Consider the following 20259-nt stretch of genomic DNA (forward strand, 5'->3'; position numbering starts at 1 on the left):
TGGGTTTAAACTTCAAGTACAACGATATAGGCTAGATATCAGGAAAAAGTTTTTCACAGTCAGAGTAGTTCAGCAGTGGAATAGGCTGCCTAAGGAGGTGGTGAGCTCCCCCTCACTGGCAGTCTTCAAGCAAAGGTTGGATACACTTTTCTTGGATGCTTTAGGATGATTAGGGCTAATCCTGCGTTGAGCAGGGGGTTGGACTAGATGGCCTGTATGGCCCCTTCCAACTCTATGATTCTATGATTCTATGATTTTCCTAGGATTAAGTCCCATTGAACTGTCCTGCTTGCCAAGGACAGTTCCAAGTGACTTTAAGAGAAACTGAATCAGAATGCTTGATTGTTCAAAGAGAGCGAGTGAGTGAGCTGCAGTTCCTGAAAACTTAGGGTTGATGAAGTAGATGCTAAAGGAAGAATTCATTGATGTTAAAAAATGCACTGGCTTTCATCTAAATAGAATCAGCAATATAAACAGATTTAATGGCTGGCGAGGGACTTTATTGCCAATTATTTCTGAAAAGGAGCTTAATTTTGCCAAGTGTTTAGCCTTAACCATAGGTGATGGCCATATAGTGCCCCGTTATAGATAAACAAGTTAAATACACCACTTAAAGTCTGCTTACGCAGAGCTGCTTTTACAAGGCTTCTGGACATGGATGGGTTGCTCATGGGACTAGAAGGAATTTTATGAGCCTGATCTTTTTTTTCTTAATGCTTCCAAGTGGCAGTGCACAGTGTTAGAACAGCAATGATCTTTTACAGCTTTGGGCCCACTACATCTCTGTGGGTAAGATGACGATTCAAAGTGTATTGATTAAATGAAAGCATTTGTAGCTTCAGCTGTATCCGGAGTGAATTGTTGAATTTAATTAAGAATGTGCAAAGCTGGGCAGGGAATCATCCAAGCATTCATGCTCTGGCATCATTAAAATAATTAAAAGGATATGGACAGACAAAAATGAATTGTGTATTTGACTTTACAGAATTCTACGTTCACTCTGCCTTTGTTGGCTCCATTTTTTCTTTAGTCTATTCAAAATAGAAATGCCAGGCTTGGAATACGGGATTGGAAAACAAAAAAGCCAATTGCTTTGAGGATGGAAGTATCTGTCAGGGTCAAAACAAATGAGATGCTGGAATATAATGATTAGGTTAATAACAACCAGGGAGAGTTCAATTTCACTAGGAGAAACCATGGATGTGCTAAACTCTATGTATATTAAATAATTAAACTAGCATTTCTCAATTTTTTTACCATTGAGAAACCCCTGAAACATTCTTCTGTCTTCAAGAAACCCCAGAAGTGGCACAATCATGCAAAATATGGTTGGGAAGCATAGCTGTGTACACACCCACACAGAGCTCCTTTCCTTCCCACCCCCACCAGTTCCATCACTGGCCACTTTGGGAGGGGCAGGTGGGTTGACATGACCATATCACCCAATGAATGTTCAACAGATTTGAAAAATACATTAAAAATTAACTAACTTGCACCCGTTTGGCAAATCCTTCCAGAACTGTTAAGAAACCGCAGGGTGTCATGAAACCCTGGTTGAGAAAGCCTGAATTAATCTCTCTCTTTTCTATGTAGTTTGTAGTACCACTTGGTTGAAATTTAGGTCTGATCATGACTCTTCCAATATCTTGTTTGTTATGACCTTTAGTTGGCTTGCCTTCTTCTCCATTCCTGACAGTTTTTATGTACACTGAGAGCAAAGGACAATGGCAAAAGAAAGCAGACAAACTTTGTGTTCATTCCTGTATCCCTGCTCTAATAATGACATCATAGCGGGAGGGGGGATCAAATGGACCTCCAGCCATTAGACTGAAAAGGCTTAGTCTCCCAAATTTCTTCTAGTATCATCCATAATTGTCATTAATACTCTGACTAAATAGCCAATTTCAAAATACAGTGGGTACAGGCAGGTGTGCATGTATTTTTTTATTTTGCTAAATTTCTTGAATTCTTGGAATGAAAAATACAGAAGAATAGAGCTAACAAGTCTTTATCACTTCAGTGTTAGTTTTTAGAAGTTAGCACTTTAGGGGAATTAGAGCTCTATCACATAATAGAGGGAATTTTAGTTGATACCTATAAGTACCTCATTAAACGATAATCATTTCAAGCCTAAATTTTTCAACAAGAAGCTGATGATCTGAACCACAATCAGCTCCTGGTCTTGTTTTTACTGACTGTATAGAATTTCTCCATCTTTGGCTGCAGAGCACATAGTCAATCTGATTTCTGTGTTGACCGTCCAGTGATGTTCATGTGTAGAGTCGTCTCTTGGGTTGTTGGAAAAGAGTGTTTACTATGACCATTGTATTCTCTTGACAAAATTCTACCAGCCTGTGCCCTGCTTCATTTTGTACTCCAAGGCCAAACTTGCCTGTTATCCCGGTTAGCTTTTGGCTTCCTACTTTAGCATTCCAATCCCCCATGATGATAAGCACATCATTTTTTGCCATTGCTTCTAGAAGGTGTTGTAGGGCTTCATAGAACTGGTCAACTTCATCCAGCAGCAGTGGTTGGGGCATAGACCTGGATTACTGTGATGTTGAATGGTTTGCCTTGGATTCGAACTGAGATCATTCTGTCATTTTGGGGACTGTATGGATGATCTTAATAGGCTTGAGAAGTGAGCTAAACTGAATAAAATGAAGTTCAATAGGGACAAATGTAAAGTTCTGCATTTAGGGAGGAAAAACCATATACACCAATATAATATGGGGGAGACTAGTCTTGGCAGTAGCATGTGCGAAAAGGATCTAGGAGTCTTAGTAGACCAAACATTGAACATGAGTCAGCAGTGTGACTCAGTGGCTAAAAAGGTAAATGGGATTTTGGGCTGTATCAAATGGAGTATCATGTCCAGATCACGGGAAGTGATGGTACCGCTTTACTCTGCTCTGGTTCGGCCTCACTTGGGGTACTGTGTTCAGTTTTGGGCACCCTAATTGAAGAGGGATGTTGACAAACTGGAATGTGTCCAGAGGAGGGCAACAAAGATGCTGAGGGGTTTGGAGACCAAGACATATAAAGAAAGGTTGGGGGAGCTTGGTCTGTTTAGCCTAGAGAGGAGACGACTGAGAGGGGATCTGATAACCATCTTCAAGTATTTGAAAGGGTGCCATATGGAGGATGGAGCAGAATTGTTCTCTCTTGCCCCAGAGATACAGACCAGAATTAATGGAATTAAATTAATTCAAAAGAAATTCCATCTAAACATCTGGAAGAAGTTCCTGACAGAGCGGTTTCTCAGTGGAACAGGCTTCTTCAGGAGGAGGTGGGTTCTCCATCTTTGGAAATTTTTAAAGAGGCTAGATAGCCATCTGATGAAGAGGCTGATTCTGTGAAGGCAAAGGGGTGGCAGGTTACAGTACATGAGCGATTGGGATGTCAGTGTCCTGCATAGTGCAGGGGATTGGACTAGATTGGACCCATGAGGTCCCTTCCAACTTTATTATTCTATGATTCTATGTCCACTAAGTAAGCACAAATTACAACAAGTGTGGGCAGCTTGTGCAGCAATTCAGGCTGCTATTGAAGGCATAGCTATGTTTCATGTTATAATGATTGATTATAGAAAATCTCTTTAGTATTTTAACGTGCAGTATTTTGACATATTTATCCCTGATAGAATTTTGCCAAATCTATGGCTGGGAAGTTGCCCTCGTCAAGTGGAGCATGTGACTGTGAAGCTAAAACATGAGTTGGGTATTACAGCTATAATGAATTTCCAGACCGAATGGGATATTGTTCAGAATTCCTGGGGATGTAACCGCTATCCAGAACCTATGACCCCAGAGGTTCTCATGAAGCTGTACAAAGAAGAAGACCTTGCTTATGTCTGGATGCCAACACCAGACATGAGCACAGAAGGTAATGTTTTTACCTTCAGCAGAATTTGCTGAGGAAAAAAAATAGTTGCATTGTGTGAACAATTGGTTATAACTTTCTTGTAAGTTACTATTATTCTCCCTGCAATTTGTTTACAAATTAACAGGCTACTTACCCAGTGTTTTCCTCCTTGGTTGTGGCTTGATCCTGCTTGTATTATCTTTAGTTAATTTTGCCATGCTCTGCATCTCTGTGAATCATGGCTAGTTTATTTGTCCCCTGCCTAACAAAACAAAACCGAGCTTGCATTCAAAAGCTCACGCCTTGAATAAACCTTTGTTGGTCTTAAAGGTTTTGTTGTGCTGCTTCAGACCAACATGGCTACCCACTTGAATCTTGTCTGCTGAGTGATATCCACTCATGCATCCAGGGTGCCAGTCACCCTCTGATGTTTCTTTCAGAGGATTTCTACACCTCATAAATTATCTATAATTTCCATTTCCCTCAAAGTATATCTCCTATTGCGCTCTCTGTCTCTGTCTCTCTCTCTCTCTCTCTCTCCCTACCTTTATGTTCTCCTTTTGTGGAGTATGTTTAAGTTTTAGTTTTAAATTGTGTGGAAGTGTGTGTGTGTGTTTAGTTTAAATTTGCATGTCTAACTTTACTTCTGAGATTACATTCTCCAAATTCACTATAAGAAACTGGCAGTATAGGCTGGGCTGGATCTTCTTGTTTCCCTGTGCTTGTGAGAGACCTATGGAGTCCCAGTTCCTAGAGGTTAGTGACTGTCTGTAGAGCTATGTAACTGTCATTGAATAATACAACTTTATTTTATTTATGGACAGCCCACAGGCCACTTCATCTGCTATTCCTGCTTTCTTAGGAAGTTCCACCTCATACTTTGGAAACCAATGTTTCTAAATTACTCTTCCCCTAATAATGGCATAACAAAGGTGTCCTCATGAGATATATCTACATGCAAAACTATATCCTATTTTACAGTTATGAGAAGTTCCAAGTCAACTGTTAAATGAGATACACTGTAATAATATCATCCAAAAGACAAAAACTCAAGTATTAAATTGGATATTGCACATATACACTATCACTTGAAATAAGACGTTTATAATTTTCCCAACCAATGTACCTGGCCATGAAAATTACACACATGCTACATTTTACCTTATCCAGTATACCTGCATACATGAAATAAGAAAGACCACAAATTTCTTACTACACTGTAGAGCAGCAGTTATCTATAGCAAAGAATTATTGATAAGTATGAATTTACTTTCATTTCTAACATTTGGATGCCAAACAGTATCCAAATTACATTTCAACATTGTGCCACATCATCAGTGCATTGTTATGCACATTCTCTTTTCCATAATTTTGACAAATCATATTTCTCAGTGAAGCTGAATTGTTTGGTAGTAAGTAAGCAAAAACTTGAAACTACAAAGAGTATCTGATATATGATTGCATTAGTCACAAGCACCATCTATGTAGGAGGTCTTTAAGCAATTATTTAATTTTCTTACCTCAGTGGAATTTTTAGTACATTTGTCTAAATTGTCTTGAATCAGCATACATTTAACATTCTCTGCAAGGAAAGTTGTCTTGAAAAATCAGTGAAGTATTTTTTTCCTGTCAATTATATTCTGTTGTTATACTACATTAAATAAAACTTTTGGTTTGTGTTGGCAGAAATTTCATTCCATTCTTTAAAAATTATAATAACCTGCAGGACATTTAAGTGACACCAGATACAAACTGCACACAAAGCCTTTTCCCCTCTGTGTTTATTAATAAAGGAATAACAAACTTTTAAAGGCAAAGACTGAGTATATTTGGTCCAATATCCATATTATACTTATTACTATTGCTCTACCTGGGGCAGTATATGCTAAGGTTGCTCATCATGTAAATCACTTTATTAGGGCAAATAATGTTAGAAATAGCTCTAGATATTACACTAATAGCATTGAAATAATATACATGAGTTCCTTCCAGGAGCCTCTATATCAGCTGTTCTCAACCGCAGGAATGCCGCAACCCCAACTGCAGCAGGGGCGGCATGCACATGTGTGCAGGTGCACGCGCAGGCACACAACAATCTGGAGGCAGCGTGGAGGCGGCCAGTGCCATGGCTCCGCTGTCCACTGGCCACCACCCACCACCAGCCACTGTCACCAGCCACTAGTACTGCTGCCGCCCGCCGCTGCCAGCTGCTGCAGCCATTGGCTGCCGCCATGGCCACCAACCTGGCGACCCCGTGGAAGGGATCAGGTGACCCCACTTGGGGTCGGGACCCCAAGGTTGAGAACCACTGCTCTATATTATTTGTATGATACATATAGTATAGAAAATCCCAGGCTAGATTGATCTCATCTGATCTGGGAAGATGAGCAGGGTCAGCTTTGGTTAATACTTGGATGGAGACCACTGTGGGGTCACCATAAAGGGATTGCAATTTGATAGCAACAACAACAACAAAATTAACCCTAGTACTCTGTAAGGAGAGATATACAGTAGAAATAATGCTAATAGTGATGTGCATTATTTTTGTGGAGCAAGTCTTATTGTCAAAGTCTTGTAAATCACTGCCACTGGACTCAATTTTTTTTCTGCTTTCAGATTAAGAATGGATGGTTAAATGTAATAATGAGGTTCTCTTTCTCACTATCATATATTTACTTTACAGGTACCATAAAACGGGATCCATTTAGAAGTGGCTTGTTTGAATGGTTGTTGAAAATATAATATGCTACATTGTGCCATAATATAGGAGCTCAGGGTGAGATATATAAATTGCTAGGATAGTAGAATGTCACACAAGAGGATGTTAAATTCTTGTATGGTTTAAAAAAACTCACAAAAATTAACTTTGGCAATGTTTTGCACATATATTGTTGCTAGCATATATACCTTACCTTTCAGAACTCTCATTTTTAAAGTTAAGTATTTTGCCTCCGGATTTCTTAATTTGTCTATTCTAATTGTGGGCTCTTTATGTAAACAGCTACTCCACACTTGGTTTAGGGCTGAAGCAAGATATATTTTACCTATCTTTTTATCATTTTAAAAAGGTGTTCATGTTTCTTCTTTGTGTGAGTTTCTTGTAGGCATAAAATATCGGTGTTTTGCTTTTTAAGTTGGTTGAAATTTTTTATACATTTTGCAGTCTATTCATATTCATTGGTACTATTTTTAATTTATCCATTTTGTCCTGATGGCGATGCCACATCTGTTTCTTCTTCTAAGTTCTTAGGTGAACTTTGCTTTGTGTTGCTTGAGGATTTTCTTTCATTTCTTCTGTATGGATTCTCCATTTGCAGTTCTTCAGTCATTAGCTTTGTTTGCTCTTCTGTTCTGATTACTTTCATTTTGGTAAGTCTCCCTCTATTGTAATGGTATTTTCCAGTGATATTTTATTTCCTTCTTTTGTAGAATCTGTATCAAAAAGTCAAAATCTTTCCTTTTCCGTAACACATTTGTTGGTAGGTCCAAAAAGGTCTGCATTTTTTTCAGTTACTTTAAATGAGGATTCTCTTTGCTACTTTAACATTGTGTCTTGTGTTTTCATATGAGTGAAGGTAACCAGTATATCTTGAGGTAGTTTATTCTTGAATGCAAATTCTTGAATGCACTCTAAATATATGGTCAATGTCAGGAAAATCTTGTATCTTTAAATAATCTTGGAGCAATTCCTGACATTTCTATGTTTAGCCTCCTAAAATCTTCTGGTGTGCCTAAAAATGCAGATTATTATTCCTGCATTAGGTTTCCAATATTTCAATTCTTTCCGCTGCTTTCTGAACCCAAGAATTCTGTCTTTCTAGATACATATCAATTTCTTTTTGCTTCTTTTTAATACTTAAAATTTCTTGTGTTGGTCTTGTATTTTTGCATTAATTTCTGACAGTCCAACTGATAATTCTTGACATGCTCCTTGAATGTTCTTGTGTTTTTCCCTCGGATTTTTGAATGTTTCTCTGGATATTTGGAATTTTCTTCTGAATTCATTTCTCAGATTCTTGGATACTTTTATGGATGCTCTGAGTTCTTTCCACAAATTGTTGCATTTACTAATTCATCAATATTTACAATAGTCCTTCCACCCATTCTTTGTGGGCTTTGATCTTCATCAATTCTTTTACTTTCCCTTTGTCTATTTTATGAGTTCCAATTGCCATTATTCTTTTTGTTCTTCTGTTTTTAAAAATATTATATAATTTTTTGAAATACTATTTTTCTATGTAGATAGAGGAATTTACTGTTATTACAACACGGGGTAATGATTAAGAGCAGCGACTTCTAAACTGGTGAGAGAAAGGAGGAGGAGGAGGATGAGGAGGAGAACAACAGCAACAACAACGTTCTTATATGCCACTTTTCTCTGCCTGAAGGAATCTCAAAGTGGCTTACATTCGCCTTCCCTTTCCTCTCCCCACAACAGATGCTGTATGAGGTAGGTGAGGCTGAGAGAGCCCTGATATTACTGGTTGGACAGCACTGCTTGGACAGCTTTATCAGTGCTTTGTGAGCCCAAGGTCAACAAGCTGGTAGCATGTGGGGGAGCATGGAATCAAACCCAGCTCACCAGATTAGAAGTCCGCACTCCTAACCACTACACTAAGCTGGCTCAATTGAAGGGAAGACAATGGAATGGAAGACAACTGTAAACAGCTTTGAGACTCCTTCAGGAAGTGAGAAATGTGGTATAAAACCAACTTTTATTCTATATTATTTAAGAAACCAAACTACAATGACTATGTCCTTGGACACCAAACCCAGCCTGCCACTACAATCACCCTGAGCCCCACATCAATCACCAGGGGTCTGAACTTCTTTCCCCTGCTACATCCAATGAATATGTGTTATAATAGGGGAAGATGGACTCAAATCTTTTTATAAACTATTTATCATATATAATAAACATTTTAAATAAAAGTAAAATAAATGTAAAATGTAGCTTATTTCCTAATCATTTCATATTCACAACTATATTAAAAGAAAAGAAAAAAATAAGAAAAATGTAAAGATAGGAACTCATATATATATATATATATATACACACACACACACACACACACACACACATATTTGATTTGTTGACTGTTAAAAGTCTATATTAATCTGTTATACTTCACCCATATAAGGCAAAGAAATTTAAAAAATTGGGGGGGGGGGCTTCCCTGGTAGCTGTATTTTTGTTTTTTAATATGCTGATTTTTTCATGTTTCCCATTGTCTGAAGGGGGAGAAAAACAGCCTAAAGTCCAGAGTCTTTTCATTATTATTATATGCTTGAAATGATGAGACACAGTATGCTGGTAGATACTATTAGTTGTCTATTTGTTGAATCTGCCAAACTGGTCTTTTCTTACTGCATCATACCAGAGCCAGACCTCTGATCTCTTCAAATACTCCCCCACCAGGCAAATGAGGGGGGAACCAACTTAGTCCACAGAGAAAATAACCCACAAATAGGCTAAAAATGTGTGCAGTGAAAAAATTTATACAGAAATTAAGAATACAGATAATTTCATTGGCAGCTAATGCTTTTGCTCCGTTTTAAGTTGTCATTTTCTTGAAAGAAATCATTAGGCAAAGTTCTTCTTCCATGACAAGAACTGACTTTCACTTTCATGGACTTCATGATTGGGAGAGGTAATTATAAACGTGGACTCTCATTTAAGGCACCTGCATTCATGTGGCAATATGGTAAATGCTTGGGGAAAACTCAAGTCTTGGCAAGATATTAAAGATGATAGAATCAATAGTCAATGGATGCTATATTACTAATCATTTTCAAGACAAGGAGACCATCAACATGGAATGTAGAGCTTTAATTCAGATGACTGAGTTCAAATAGCTGATTACAAAATGATAATATAATTTATTACATTGAGTATATAAGCTATTTCTTTAGATAAAAAATAAGAACAAGTGAAAAATGTATAATTAAATAGATGCAGAACCAATGGGAATGATTATGGGAAAAATAAATTAAGTTCACAGCCAGTCAGGTGTTATGAGAAAACTGATATAAAATATTTTTCAGGTGTTACATTACCCGAAAGGATATTGAGAAAGTAGATAAAAACTACAAAAGAAAATGTTGGAAATGTCGATATATATGGAACATTTTACTATATGTGGTGGAAAAGCAAAAAGATATTGGAAAGAAATACATGTAGAATATATTAAAATTTAAATTCCTTATCAAAGCTAAGAATATGCTAATAGGAATATCACAACAAATGACAAAAAAATTGAAAGAATACATACTGACACAGCAAAATGGAAACCAAATGTCTGTCCAACCCTAGAAGAATGGGAACATAAAAATCATGATTGTGCAGTAATGGTGAAATTAACAATTTGCTTGAAAAACTGAGCATTGAGCAGGGGGTTGGACTAGATGGCCTGTATTGCCCCTTCCAACTCCATCAATTTCAAAATCTGAGGACAGATGGCATGTTTATTATGTAAATAAATATTGCAATGCATGTAATGAGAATAAGTTTTGAATACAAAGGTATAAGGAAGTGGATTTTATGGAGGAAAAACTTTTTAAAAGGATTGTGAGATATATAATAGATTTTATTTTGAACTTGGGTATATTGAAAGCTATAACCAGTGTCTAGAAATACTGAGATATGTAATGTAGATATGTGGTGGAGATGAGATTATCAGTGTGAAGTTTGGAATTTTGGGATGTTTGAGGTGAGGATTTTATGGAGAATGTCCTGGAGATTGTAATCAAAGGGGATGTTAGGGAGAGGTTTCTTTTTCTGATCTATATACCCAGTAGAGCAGTGGTTCTCAACCCAGGGGTTGGGACCCTTTGGGACCCCGTTCACAGGGGTCACAGCAGGGTGAGCAGCTTGACTGTGGGGAGCACCACCACTGTTGCCATTCCTCCTGCAGGTGCCTGCACACGGCTGCCAGCTGCTCCAGCTGTGCCTCCAGCACAGTGCAGTCTCCTGGCAGGCACTCCAGGTGGCAGGAAAGATCGGTGGCTTTGGGCTCCAGGTGGCGGCAATGCAGCTCCTGCAGCTGCGCGCCCATCCTCTCCATGCACACCCACTAACCGCGCAGCGCATCACACTCCAGCACCACCTCCCTGCAGAAAAAAAACCCAATTTATATACATTAATGAAAAACGGATCTTCATGCCATTGGTCAGTTTTGGTTTAATTTCCGTGAAAGAACACTTGCATAATGTTATGGTTGGGGGTCACCACAACATGAGGAACTGTATTAAAGGGTCACAGCATTAGGAAGGCTGAGTAGAGTATTGTGTTTTGGGATCTATATGGTTTTGTTGTATGTTCCCTCTTTTTTTCTTTTGTAACCCTTTTGTAGCATTTTCTTGTTTTTTAAAATAAAAATATCTTTTTTTGAAAGAGCAAATTGAATTGGTGTCATAGGTAGAAACAAGTATTTATGATTGGGGTGGAAAACTGTTTGAAAAAGTAAGGTGTCATTTTAAAGGATTGTTGAATTGTTGCTCAATGGGCTTCAATCCAGCAAACACTGTCACACATTTATATCTAGGACTAAGCCTGTGGTCAAACCCTTGGAAAGGGATTATGGTTTGAAACCCCCCAAAACTGAAGAATTAATAATCCTTTGGCTCTTCTGCAAATCATTAACCTGGCATCATGAAGCAATCTCTAAATACAAGTCACAAAATGAAACAGCATGTGTGGTTTGTTTTTTTAACCAATGAAAACAAGTGAACTATATATAGCTTGTTCTGGAAATGATTGCATAGCACACTGAATGCTAAAGATATACTGTTAATAAGGCTTCTAACTGCCTTTCTTTGGCATATGTTTGACAGTTGTTCTGTTTTTATTCATAGGAAGAGTACAGATGTTGCCTCAGGCCGTCTGTCTCCTACATGGGCTGCTGGAAAATGGGCATACTGTATATGTTCATTGCAATGCAGGAGTTGGCAGGTCCACAGCTGCAGTTTGCGGTTGGTTAAAGTATGTCTTGGGATGGAATTTGAGGAAAGTGCAGTATTTTGTGGCTTCCAGAAGAGCAGCTGTCTACATTGATGAAGAGGCTCTCATGCGTGCTGAAGAGGATTTCTTTCAGAAATTTGGACCTCTTCGCTCCTCATGCAAGCCTTAATGGGAAGAAAAAGGAAATCAGTAGACGTGCTGTCAAACCCAAGCATTTGACAAATCAATGCTTTGGCTCCCGAAGCAGTATGAATGCCTGAAGAAAAGAGAAGATCATTCTTACTCATAAGAACAAGAAGCATGATATGACAACTGAATGCATATTTCAAGTGGGAACTGCAATAAAGTGGAATGAATGCGCAAAACTTAAGGAATTTGTGCAATGCTCTCTTTGCACTGTCTCAGAGCTAGTTTGGTGTAGTGGTTTAGCCGTGTTTCATTCTGCACTCCCTCACATGCAGCCAGCTGGGTGACCTTGGGTTCTCCACAGCATTGATAAAGCTGTTCTGACCGAGCAGTGATATCAGGGCTCTCTCAGCCTCACCTACCTCACACGGTGTCTGTTGTGGGGAGAGGAAAGGGAAGGTGATTGTAAGCCGCTTTGAGACTCCTTCTGGTAGAGAAAAGCAGCATATAAAAACCAACTCTTCTTAATTTGTTTGTTATGCATAACTAAAATTTGATCTTACAATGTGTAATGATTTAGATTTTTAATTTCTAAAAATATATTTTGAATTTAAGTTTAATTTATGTATTTTAAGTGTGTAATTCTAAGTTGTGAGTCTTGCTGTGTAATTTAATATACTGAAATTTTAAAAAATTAGCTTGTTTTGAATTGTAAAATCTGTATGGTTGTTTTGCTTGAGAGAAGTAGTACCTCAAGAACACATATTTAGTTGCTGAGCCTGCCCTGTTGGTATTGCTTAAGCGCTGAGTCACTTCTTAGGCTACACGAATTTTAAGGAAGAGCCCCAAGCCCGCATTTGGTTGACATGACCCTGACCCCTTCACCTCAAACAATCTTCTGTGCTTTTGATAGGGCTAGACTATGCATAGAAACTTGTGAGTGTCCTGCATAGTGCAGGAGGTTGGACTAGATGATCCGTGAGGTCCCTTCCAACTCTATTATTCTCTATTCTCTGATTCTCTGATTCTAAAACCATTTGTGGAGGTATAACAACACTAGCCTCCATTACAGGATTGTTGTAAACCATTCAGGCTCAGCATCTCATTCTCTCTTCCAAATGAGGGCCCTTGTTCTGTGTTTCTTACCTGACAACATGATAGCAAAATTGTTTCAAAGTTCTGCATGTCTTTCCTGCCTCCACAGTTTTCCAGCTGCTGCCCTGGTTTATTTTCTTACAGATTTCTGAGTGAGGGTGCTGTCATCACCAGCTGCCATCACTACCTGTGATACAGCACCACTTTATTCTTGTTGATACCATTTTTATGCGCTGTATCACTATACTGATCTGCAGCCAGAAGAGGGGCTAGGCATGTGCAAATGTGAGAACTGCCATATTGTCCTTATGGAGACTCCACTCTAAGATTCATCCCAATGCTTGGATGTTTGAGGCTGCAACTTTTTTTTTTTAAGTTTTTCTTTTGGCAAATAGAAAGGAGTCAAACCTATCTAGTTAATTGCTTTTGAGTTGTCTGATACTTACTGTAAATGTAAATATCTACAACAGTCCTCATTAGAATCTAAAATGATAAATACCACCTTGCAAACAGATAAAATTCCCACAAAAATAAACATATGGCGGCGGGGGGGAGTTGCTGGATATCAGGATACAGGCACATATTATGGCATGTTGTTGTAATGACCAAGGCAGGTTTCACCTCTCCCTAAGAATGACCAATAAGAACTGAGGGAATGCTGAGGAGAGTGAACTGGGAAATGGCAGGAGAGCAGTAGAGAGCTGGCAGCTAGGGAATTGCAGAAGAAAAGCTATGACTAATTGTGTGACCTAAGGCAGGGGTCGTCGGGCCGCAAAGGCCTTGGTGACAAGCCGCCACGCTTGCCTCTCCCCCCCCCCGCAGCGAGAAGCTCACCAGGCCACACAGTTGCCAAAGTGGCCGCTTCACTCGCGGCCCAGATAGCTTTTTGCTGTGAGGGGGGGGAAGAGGCAGGCGCGGCCGGTGGGCACAAATGTGCATGCGAGTTAGTGCCCTCTGGTGGTGAAAACGTGCATGTGTGGCAGCTCAGCGCATGCACGTTTTCACCACCAGGGGGCGCTAACGCTCATGCCCAGCGCCCGGGCTGCCAGCTCTTCGCCACCCCCGGAGGCGGTCCTCAACCTTAAAAAGGTTGGGGACCGCTAACCTAAGATGAAGGATTGGAGCAGTTTTATACACTGCTTCTAAGTGAATATTGCTGGCTGGTATAAGACAAACAGCCAAAACCCCTGTAAGAAGGCACATAAATTATTGATCAGTTAGTTTTGATTAGTGGAAAACCTATGTCAAAAGGGTCACCCAGGAAAAACAAAACAAAAAAAATCCTCACCTGCTTGACAAACCACACAGATCAGGGAAACACCTCTGGGTGGAGAAGGGACACGGAGGAAATATTAACAGTGTGGTAAACCGAGTTTCAGTTGTCCCAATAGGAGAACTGGAATTACAAACTGCCTCAAACTGAATAAACAGACAGGCCCTGTTGCACTGAAGCAAGTAAATGTCATTGAACAAATAGCTATGGCCCCCAAACAGTGAATAGTAACTGATACAAATGACTTCAAATGTTAAGAAGCCCCTGTGAAGAATTAGACAGGGAAGAAGAGTTGGTTCTTATATGCCACTTTTCTCTACCCAAAGGAGTCTCAAAGCGGCTTCCCTTTCCCTAGTTGAGGGAAAATATATCATAAGGACCTGCTTTCACAGTGCTTGTGGCTAAAGTACATTATAAAGACTGGGATGGAATGGTTTGGGGGAGACAGAGGTGTTGATGGAATCCCAACGCCAATGTTGTTAGGGAATGGCCTGCCCCAGGGTAGGTTTGAAAATTCACTTCCAAAGCAAACGGTAGCAAGAGGCATCTAGTCAAAAAACTCTACAGTATAATGAAACCTCTGAGGAGAGAATTAACAAATAGGGGTGGCTGGAGGAAACCAGCATGATTCACACTGAGACAAAGGGATCAACTGAATTTATAGCAGAAATGGAGGACTAATGCAAACCCTCCTGACCTCACACCTGAACATCCTATGAAACTGATACATCAGGAGTCTCTTGAGTAAAGAAGAAAAATGGCAGTTAAACCAAATGATCAGTTAGCAGTGGGATAAAAATATAGAATGGACTTGCTGAGGGTGGCATAGACTATGAGTGGAAATAATAAAAGGTTAACCCAAAAGTGACATGGGTTAAACAACGGACAGAATGTGGCATGCATGTTAGTAGATGAGTGTGATCCAGCGCCTCATATTAAATTGGAAGTGAATTGCTTTTCAGTCCTTAATGTTATTACCTCTGAGCAACAACAACTGAAACTTTATAATCAAGTAACCTTGAATAATCTGGTTATGAGATGGACAAAAGGAGAAATAGGCAGAAAAGTGAAATAGAGCAGTGAATCAATTTTAGAAATGTACCTTGTTATCTGGACAATAATGAAATCCATACAGAGGTCCTTCCAACACCAATGACAGCCAGATCAGCCTTACAGCAATAGATGAGAGGCACTTTTTGGTCCTAAGACAAATATTGGGTTAAAAGTGGGCCCAAAAGAATTGAGGGCAAGGGGAGGAAAAATGTGAGGCAAAAAACAATGGCTCAAAGGAATATGTGGGAAACAGGGACAAATCAAAACCGCTTTTGGACAGAACAGATATAATAATGCTATGTGGAAAACCTCTAAATATATTGTTCACCCTGCATTCATCTTGAAAGAAATGGAGAACAAAATGTTGCTCTTTCTGAGTTCTCTGGCCAATGCATTATTCAAAAATGAAGTCTCCATTTTTCCACTCATACAGAGACTATGACAAGAAAAAATTCTTGATTTTCCACTGAAAAATCTGCATTTGCCAACCTTCCTTGCTGTGGCCTGTTTCATTTCACACAGAAAAAGTTGCTTCCTTTGCACACAACTATCCCTTTCGGCTTGCCAATTATGGGATGTACTAAAACAAGTTACAGGAATGGGAGAGGCTAGAAGGTCCACTGGCTACAATGGAAGCCAGAAATCACAAGAGAGCTCCATTGTTGCAGTATACAAAAGTTGCAATAAAATGCAGAAAGGATTATGAAAAGCCTGTCCTGGGTTTGGAGTGACAGCCTCCAGAGTGTAATGATGGTCTCTAGGAGTAGAATGATGATTCTTGGGCGTAGTTCAAATGTACTGGGATTTGAATGAATGCCCACAGAGTGGAATTATGACCCCTAAAACCAGAATCCACGTTCTGGGGGCTGTATTCCAGACACAGACCAATTTATATGGTCCCAATCACCATCATTCCAATCTGGGTTCCCTCATTCCAGTCCTAAACCCCTTAACTGTGTCCAAGGATTGCCTTTTGTGAGCTGTAATATTTTTCAGTGGAGCCCATGCAAGTCAGTAACATCCTGCTCTTATGCTCCATGGTAAAGTTTTCAGAGGGGCTGTTTTTCAACCAAATTATACCAGTATTGCTGCAGAGAGTGCTGCTTGCCTACTAAAGAACCAAGTTGAAGAAGAGTTAACTTTTATATCTGGCTTTTCTCTACTCTAATGAGTCTCAATGAGACTTATAATCTTCCCTTCCTGTTCCCACAGCAATCATCTTGTGAGGTAAGTGGGGCTGAAAGAGTTCTAAGAGAACTGTGACTGGCTCAAGGTCACCCAAGAGGCTTCATGTGGAGGAGTGGGGAATCAAACTGCTCATAACAACTACAGCACACTGGCTCTCAAACAAAATGAACCAAGGTAATTATTTTCACAGGTCCCTGAACAAGCTGCCCCAGCTCTCTATCAAGCCCTAGAAGAACAAAAGAGTTCCCTCACAAAGGAGATGAGGAAACAGAATTGAGACTCTTTGTGGCTTGTCTCTAAATGTGATTGGCGAGAAGTGCTCTGTGCTTCTTCCTTGCAGGGATTCGACTGGAAGGGAGAAAGGCCAATGCTTGAGAAATGAGTAGAATCCAGAACATGAGCACATGCTCTATACAGCTAGCAAAACCCAAACTCAAAAACAAAACATTTCTTTGGGAAAGGGGGTGATGTTGAATTTTTATATATCAAGATATATCAATATATCTCATCATCGGATTATGTTGTGGTTTTAATGTTTTATCTGGGGACCTATTTTATGTTGCAATCTGCCGCGAGATTACTTGCTTGATAGCGGTGGGTAATAAATCAAATAACCAAACAAATCCCATTTTCATATTATTCTGGAAAATCACAGCAATGACCAAAGCAGTGATTTTCATATACATCTTCAGTTTGGATATTTTGTTATGTGCATACCTACTTGAAACTTAAACACTGTGTCATGCTCTGCAACTGCTCTGGGGAGCTTACTGTCTTCTGCCATCATGCTAGGTAGTGTAGGGAAGGTTCAGAATGAGGCACCACTGTGATCCTCCTCTGGGCTAGAAACCCATCTCCTTGCCAAGGAGTTTGTCAACCCTACTTTCTCCTCAACCTGTTGGAAAGAGTTTCCTTTATTCTCTTTCACTCCATAGTCTTTCATCTTCATGGCTTCCTGTTCAGTCTTCATGCCCTGCCAGTTGATGGATAGTTCCCCAGGGTCCCATGATTGTCCCTCCCTCCATGCTTCCCTTCCCTTTCAATGAACTGAACCCATCCCTCATCAAGGCTTGAGAAAGGTTGGTTCTATCTCCCTTAGCTCCCCAGAGGGCCCCACCCACCTTATCCCATCCCGTATCATCTTGGGAGCTATATACTCTCACCCCAAAGGAGACAGGCCCCCAGGTAGTTGCTGCCAGAGGTTTCTGGGAGGTTTCTTCCCACCCCATTGGGCCTCCTTCCATCCTATTGCAGCTGGGCCTCTGAGGCTGACTTTGTCAGGCCAGCCTGTCTTAGCTTCACCGCAGGTTGCTGGGACTTTCTGACCGCCATTGCTCCTGTTGCTCACCTCTGCAGGTAATAAGGATTCCCGATGATTCCTGCCATTGGCATTGCTGCCACATCCCTCAACCTGATCCCAATTGACTCCTCCTGGTGTCCAAGTACATTGGCTGGTCTTCAGTTGAGTCTGGGCATCAGGGGTTTGATAGAGTGAGGCTTGAGCTTGGCCAGATTCTTGTTCTTGCTGTGGATAGTGAGCTCCAACCTCAGACAAACTGCTGAATCAAAATTTCACAAATAGAATCCATTGTTCATTATACAGACAAAATTGGTTCAAGAAAAAATTGTACTTTGCCTTACACTTTTTTCATATAAGGAATTAAAATTTGTTTCACAGGTGAATATTTAATAGTATGGGGCTTTTTGTTTTGTTTTGTTAAAGGATTACAGAAAAGTACATGCAGAACTATACCATTTATTAATTTCAGCATGCTGTAGGTCTTTCAATACTTCCAAATGGCCCCAGTCTATTAAAGCCCAACTTATTTTCCAAGCATATAGCAAATTCATACTAGGAGGAGGCTCAAAGAGTACTGTATAGCTTTATGAAAGTGTCTTTGAGGCAGAGAATTCTATCATTCTAAACAATAAGATTCAGCTCTGTTAGCATAAATGCTATATGAATGTAAGAATAGGCATACTGATAATATCATCATAATTTTGCTATACAAGTATCCTGTCTCAGATACAAACAATGCCTGAATGTTGATGGAAAGTGTACAAAACCCCCACACAGTAATGGAAATATCTCTCCCCAGTTGTTCTTTCCAGCTTCTAATGATTTGGGTTATGAAAGGCACATTCTGTTTTATCATATAGTATAGTAGATATGGAAAATACTGTTACCTGAGTCTTTGTAGATCTATACAATTCATGGGCCAGCTCTTCTCACAAAATCAAAAACGAAGGGACACTCCATCTTTTACATGAATACGTAAGATTATAACATGAATAGAATAAACTTAAATATATATCATAATTTAGCCTTACCCGGATGGCCCAGGCTAGCCTCATCCCACCATATCTTGGAAGATAACCAGGTTTGGCTATGGATAGCATTTTGCATGGGAGACCGCAAGGGTTGTGATGCAGAGGCAGGCAATGGCAACCCATCTCTGAATATCTCTTACCTTGAAAACCATATGTCAGCTGTAACACGAAGGCAAAACCGCAAAAGCAAAACAAAACCACAATTTAAAGTGCCACAACACCCAGATATATTTCCTTTACTTTCAAATAACTATGTTCAGCCATTAAGTGAATTCTTTTCTAGCTTTAATGAACAGTGTCATCAGTCAGCTGATGACATGTATTTCCTTAAACAGCCATTTCCATCCTGACCTAGTGCCATGGGCTCTGTGGTCATGTGGCTCAAGGAACAAATTAAAAATTAATCCAGATAAGATAAAGGTGATGTTAGCATTGCTAATGTTTGGAAGAGATAGTGCACCCTCCTGTTGACAGTATATGACAGCATAGTTTTATGTACGTTTACTCAAAATGTTTGAAAGTAGTGTCTGGGTGGCTCAAGCAGAGTTGCCTGTAACTAAACTCCTCCAAAAGGGAGGTCCTGTGGCTGGACAGAAGGGGACAGGACTAGGAAGTGCACCTCCCCTCCCTGGATGGATGGGGTGCAGCTTGAGGCTGTACCAATGGCCAGGAATTTGGAGATGATCTCCGACACCTCCCTATCGATGGAGGCACAGATCACTAGAGTAGCCCAGGTGGTGTTTTTCACCTATGTCAAGCCAGGCTACTAGCATCCTACCTGTCCCCAGAACACCTAGCTACAGCAATACATGCAACAGTCACTTCCAGACTAGACTTCTGTAACTCGCTCTACACAGGCCTTCCCTTGTCTTTGAGCCAGAAATTACAGTTGGTACAAAATGTGGCTGCTAGGAACCTCTCTAGATCACATTGGAGAGCCCATAATTAGCCTGTGTTGAGGCAGCTGCATTTGGTTGCCAACTGCATTCCGGATTACGTTAAAGATTTTAGTATTAACCTTCAAGGCCATTTGCAGTCTGGGCCCCACATATCTGCAGGACTGCCTGTCTCCTTATGCCACCAGCAGGGCTCTTCGCTTTGTGGATTTGAATATGCTGTTGGTCCCCAGCCCAGGGCCATCTCAATCCTGACCCAGACCTGGTGGAATGAGCTCCCAGAAGAGCTGATGGCCCTGACAGAGTTGTCTCAGTTCTGCAGGGCCTGCAAGATGAAACTCTTCCACCAGGCATTTGGTTGAGGCCAGGCTGTGGAAGATCTGGGGTCCCTCCTCAAGACACCCTGAGCAGCTAGGGCAGGAGGTAACCCCCCCCCCAGGCTAGCTAGGTGGTGTGTACAGGGGGTGGGCTAT

At 40.2% G+C, this 20259-nt stretch overlaps 1 protein-coding gene and 1 long non-coding RNA gene across 7 annotated transcripts in view; one reads left to right on the forward strand and one right to left on the reverse strand.

The window, feature by feature from the left end:
- Positions 1-20259, forward strand: part of EPM2A (EPM2A glucan phosphatase, laforin) — a 57630-nt gene that overhangs the window by 28928 nt on the left and 8443 nt on the right. For 5 of the 6 annotated variants that reach the window (XM_077350737.1, XM_077350774.1, XM_077350764.1 and 2 more), the window contains 2 exons: positions 3644-3885; positions 11719-13126. In XM_077350737.1, coding sequence (XP_077206852.1) covers positions 3644-3885; positions 11719-11993 — 517 coding nt within the window. In that variant the 3' untranslated portion in view covers positions 11994-13126. Of the gene's footprint in view, positions 1-3643; positions 3886-11718; positions 13127-20259 lie in introns of those variants that run through there. The other variant, XM_077350745.1, reaches the window with a different exon arrangement.
- LOC143843934 (uncharacterized) lies at positions 15420-18903 on the reverse strand. The gene is made up of 3 exons (XR_013233751.1): positions 18747-18903; positions 17908-18115; positions 15420-15520 (listed from the first exon to the last, which is right to left on the reverse strand). It is a non-coding gene; the product is annotated as an uncharacterized LOC143843934 (long non-coding RNA).

This window comes from Paroedura picta, chromosome 1, assembly GCF_049243985.1.
Source record: "Paroedura picta isolate Pp20150507F chromosome 1, Ppicta_v3.0, whole genome shotgun sequence".
NCBI lineage: Eukaryota > Metazoa > Chordata > Lepidosauria > Squamata > Gekkonidae > Paroedura > Paroedura picta.